Here is a 4728-nt window from a genome sequence, read left to right as displayed (position 1 = left end):
TTCAAACCGTAATTGTCATGATGGACAAATAAAGGAAGACGATGATATAAATGGAGAGTGTGTAATTATGGGAATGGGAAAGGGGGGGGTATGTGGGATAGAATTAACATGGGATTGATTCTGAATAGAAGCTTTACGATACTGGCTTCTTGGGAAAAAAGGAATGGTTGGAGAAGGGAGGGAAAACGGTGGTTGCATAATGATACCTCTTGTCTTTGCTTTACTTTACTATTTATTTTCCGTCCTTTTTTTATTTTTCTTTTCTTTCGTCATGGATTTTTTAGTACTATTTTTTCCCTGTAGTTTCACTTGCTTGTTTCATTCCGATTTCAAGAGTGCCTGTCACGATCCATCCCGATCTTGTTTGACTCTTTTTTTATCCTTCATGTCTTAATTTCTAGTGCAACGCGGGGAAGGGGGGGGATAAGTTTTCCATAGACAGTTACGAATGATGACGAATTTATTTTTGAACATTAAGTCTTGGTTGCTTTGCTTGTGATGTTACTCGTTTCTCTTGACATGTGTGTAAATTTTTTTCTTTTTTTATGTTGTTCTTTCTCTCTCTCTCTCTCTCTCTCTCTCTCTCTCTCCCAGGACATGGTCGTAGGTTGCCCCTCCTCACCGCTACACGTAACGCCTTCGAAGAAACCAGCCAGTCCGAGCCATCATATCAACACACTTCTTTCGTACACGACGACCCTGGTAACCTTCGCGGTGTCCTTTTCTATATTAAGTAAATCGTCCCCCCTATTAACTATGTGTCTGGAGGACAACTTTTGTCCCCGTAGTCGTCCTGTCTCTGACTAAAATCATACAAATCCACATTACGCATATTTATATATGTATATATATACCAAGCACGTAAATATATGTGTAGCCGAGGTATTAGAAGATTCTTTGGTGGTTTTGCCTTCTTTAACGTATAAATCGTTATATATCGCGACATTATCGTTGTCCCCAGTGGAAACCATTTAACCCAAGAGTAGGGTCGTGGAAACCAGAGATATTCAGTTCGCCGGTCGTCGGATCGTGGGGGAAAAGGCTGTTGATAATATCCTGTACATAAGTGTGTCAGTTAAATGTAATGGGGAAACTTTTTCTAACCGGTAAAAACATACCCAGTCTACGCCCTCAAGCGAGTTCACCATGGTCATAGGAGCCTGTGTTGTTCTGTGTCCAGCAACGCTAGCGCCATCGCAACTGCTCTCTGGACTCTCGGCAGTCACTGGCTGCACACTCCACAGAGCTTCTCCGTTGGAAACACCCGCGAAGACAATGTTGGGAGGAGGAACACCCATCTGGCCCCCCGGAGGGCCTCCTGGCGATCCCATACCCGGAGAGCCGGCACCACTGACAGGTGTCGGTGGTTGTAGACTGTTGGAGATACCAGGTTCTGATTTGAGACCCATCGGCAGGTTTTGCTGATACTGTTGGGGAGATGGATGCATCGACGGCCCCGGGCTGCTCTTGACACCCACGGCATTCTTACTAGGTGCAGCCCGTGAGGTTCCGGTTGGTGCCCGCATCTTCCGCATACCCTGGTATATAGAAGTTTTGCTCATAATCTCGCCCAGGATTTGCAAGCCCTTGACCTCAGGAGGCAAGTTACGATCCGTTTGGAAAACGTAGTCCAGGCAAGCCCAGATACGAGGAGCCTCACGGCTCTGTGGCCGGTAGTATACTTCTGTAGCAAGAAGCAGGGCAATCTGGAACTGCTGGTACGCTCCGAGATACCAAGCCCACTCATGGAAAGGAGTGTCGGTCTCAAGCTGTATTGAAATTTCGATGATCATAATGCCTGACATGATAAGAATGTTGTTGAGACGGTGCGGCATAGGGCTATTGGCGTTGGCGTGATAAGGATGGAGGACCATGGCATAAAGGCGGTAGAGGAGCAGGTGCATCACCAACTTGGCGTACCGTTGAATGGGCACGTCTCCGTCAAGGAAACGCTCATACTTGTCCAGCATGCGCTTTCGAAAGTTCTCAATCTTCGTGAGAACTGCGGCCAGGGTGGTCCGACGGCTTTCCAACCTGCGACGGTCCAGCCAGATGATACGCATCATTTCGTTGCTTTCAAACCGGATTAGAGACGGCAAAGTTGAAGTCCAATATTCGGCCGGCTGAGGAGGCGGTCCTGTTGCAAGCAATTCGTTCTCTTCGCAGTTTAGCGGGAGTTTAGTGTCGTAATCCTCCCTTCGAATTGCTGGCCGTGGGCCCTGTGCTTCACATGTGCGAATATCAAGGAAGCACAACTGATGCCAGATGAGCCTTCTGACATGAGTGTCAAGAGGATTGAGACCGTACGTCTCTCCGTCCCTGTGAAGACCCATGCACTCAGCCATCCTTACAGCAGCGCCTACCAGAACGGAGTGGGCTCGGGATACCTCTGCTCTGCAAAGCGGAAGCTATATCCAAAGTTAGGAACGACTGGCACGGAAAATGCAGGAAAGTACTAACCATGTACATGATGAAAGCCTGCATAGTTTCGACTCTCGTGGTCCGGAGGAAATTGGCTTTTCCAAGTGCTGCTTCGGTGGCCGACTTAAGCCTATCGATCAACGATGCTTTGCTTACGCCGAAGAGTCGGTACACCAGCCCATCATCCATACTGACTGCAGCACTGAACCATGCGGCGAACATGATGGCTTGAGTCGACGGCCGCGGTTCGAAATTGTTGTAAATTTCGTCCCAAAAGTTTTGGTAGTCAACCTCGAATGTTGGACGATGTACACACCTCGCGATGGGATGGACGGCTTGAAAGTACTGTTGAATGAGACGGTCTCCAGCCTCTCTCGTGGGTAATAATGATTCGAATGACTGGGCCTCGGCCGTGTGGCCAAAGAAAAATCCGCTGGAAGGAGGGATGTAAGATTCGCCGGGTCTCAAGAAGTCGGGTAGTGAGTTGTTGGAGCCTCCGCTAACAGTGGACATGGCATCCATGCCCGGAGGTGGGCCGGGGAAGCCGGGATACCCAGGTGGTGGTCCACCACGGGGCGGGCCGCCACGACCGGCCCCGCCCATTGCGCCCATCATTCCGCCCATACCTCCCATACCTCCCATACCACCCATTGAAGGGGGTCCAGGAGGTCCTGCACCGGGAGGACCGCCGGTTATGCCGGCAGAGATCTATAGACTGTCATCAGAATGCCTCCAAGGCTACGAAGAAAAGGGGCTATTTTCTCAATTATTCTGTACGCACCTCTTCAGCAATCCTTGGTCTGGACAGACCACCAATTCGTTCTGTAATGCGCATGCGGCCGACCTGAACCCCTAGGTCGATAAGATCGTCGGTTCCATCAGCATCTTCGTCATAAGTGACATCGAGTGCTGTCATATCCGTAGGCTCGAGGTCGCGCTCCTCGGCGAATTCATCCTCGACGTCGTCTGCTAGAATACTTTGTTGCTTAGCTGCGCGAGAGGTGGTCTTGGCGACATCGCGCTCCAGCTGACGCTCCAGGGAGCCAACTTTTTCCTTGATTTCAGTCAAGCGTAACTGGCTGGCCTCGTCAAGTTTGGGGCTCAGATAGACACAATCACGCGAGAACTTCATGCAGTTGACGCATGGCTGCGACTTGTTGCACTTTAGCTTTCGTCGACGACATTCGAGGCAGGACGTAATCATGCGCATTCGACGCCGAATGGGTTTTGAGGCGGGGCTAGGCGTTGCCCCAGGGGAGACGGCGCCAGCGGGCATTCCCGTCTTACCCGGGACAGCAGTGGACGTTGCTGATCCCGGCGATTGCGCGCCGGGCATGAGATCTGAGTTGGGCAGAACACGCGGGCTTGCCATAGAATGACCCGGTATGGATGGGCTCACAGAATTCATCTGGTAATACTGTGGCTGACCCTGGGGCGAACGAGGGTTGACGGGCGGATGTGAGTGTGAGTGTGGGTGTTGGTAGGCGTGTGGGTGGCCAGACGGGGGCGAGTAGACGGCAGCACCGGCGGCAGCGGCATGACGTGCAGCGGAATAATGGCCTTGGTCCATTTGACGGTTGGTTGTTGCTCTTCTCTGTCACTTCTCGTCTTTTTTGGCAGATGGCGGAGCGTCTGAAGGACGGTAATGAGTTCCTGTTAAGATCGAACAATGGACAAGCAGGGCGGTCATTCGTTGGGCATTATCAAAGGTGCGATCAAAAGAGGATAGAGACTGGGAACGGTTGAGGATCGTCTAGATCTCCCGGGGGAGTTACGGACGTAAAAGAGGACGTGGCCTGTTATGGGTGCAGGACTGAGGGCTGCTGGTATTGGTGGTGGGCCGAGATGCGGCTGTGTGAGTGTGTGGGAGGAGCGGGGCGGGACATGCAGGAGGTGCTTTTAGACAGGCCCCGGTCTGGTGGTGGTGATGGTGTTGTTGTTGTTTTTGTTTGGCGGCGGCGGCAGTCGTCGTGCTGGCAGCTGAGGGAGAGAGGGAGAAAGAAAGAAGAAGAGAGAGAGAAAGGGCAGGTAAGAGAAGGATAAGAGCGTTGGGTGAGTGGATATACACAAGCCTATGTAAGTGTACAGCAGCAGCAGCAGTAGCTCCAGGGCGAGTGATGGGGGGCGTATGTTGGAAAATGGATTTGCAGTCGCATTTGGATTTTGTGGGTTATGCAAAAGTCTTTTGTCCAACAACGGAGAAAGCAAGATGAAGAAGGAGGAACGCGTCGGCAAAGACGCCAAAGAAGACAGAGGCGAAACGAACGGGGTGGTAGAGGAGGAAGAAGAAGCCAAGGTCAAGGTCAA

At 51.3% G+C, this 4728-nt stretch overlaps 1 protein-coding gene across 1 annotated transcript; it reads right to left on the bottom strand.

The window, feature by feature from the left end:
* Nucleotides 1–945: 945 nt before the first annotated feature.
* Nucleotides 946–3991, bottom strand: CTRU02_205983 (fungal specific transcription factor domain-containing protein; the record flags this gene model as incomplete). The annotated part of the gene is made up of 4 exons (XM_036723059.1): nucleotides 946–1056; nucleotides 1119–2408; nucleotides 2461–3129; nucleotides 3203–3991. The coding sequence occupies 4 exons, from the start codon at nucleotides 3989–3991 to the stop codon at nucleotides 946–948; spliced, it is 2859 nt and encodes a 952-aa protein (XP_036585357.1).
* Between the last annotated feature and the right edge of the window lie 737 nt (nucleotides 3992–4728).

This window comes from Colletotrichum truncatum (genome assembly GCF_014235925.2).
Source record: "Colletotrichum truncatum strain CMES1059 chromosome Unknown Contig_0003, whole genome shotgun sequence".
Lineage (NCBI taxonomy): Eukaryota > Fungi > Ascomycota > Sordariomycetes > Glomerellales > Glomerellaceae > Colletotrichum > Colletotrichum truncatum.
Note: the sequence above shows the minus strand (reverse complement) of the source record. Positions and strands in the feature narration are given on the sequence as shown.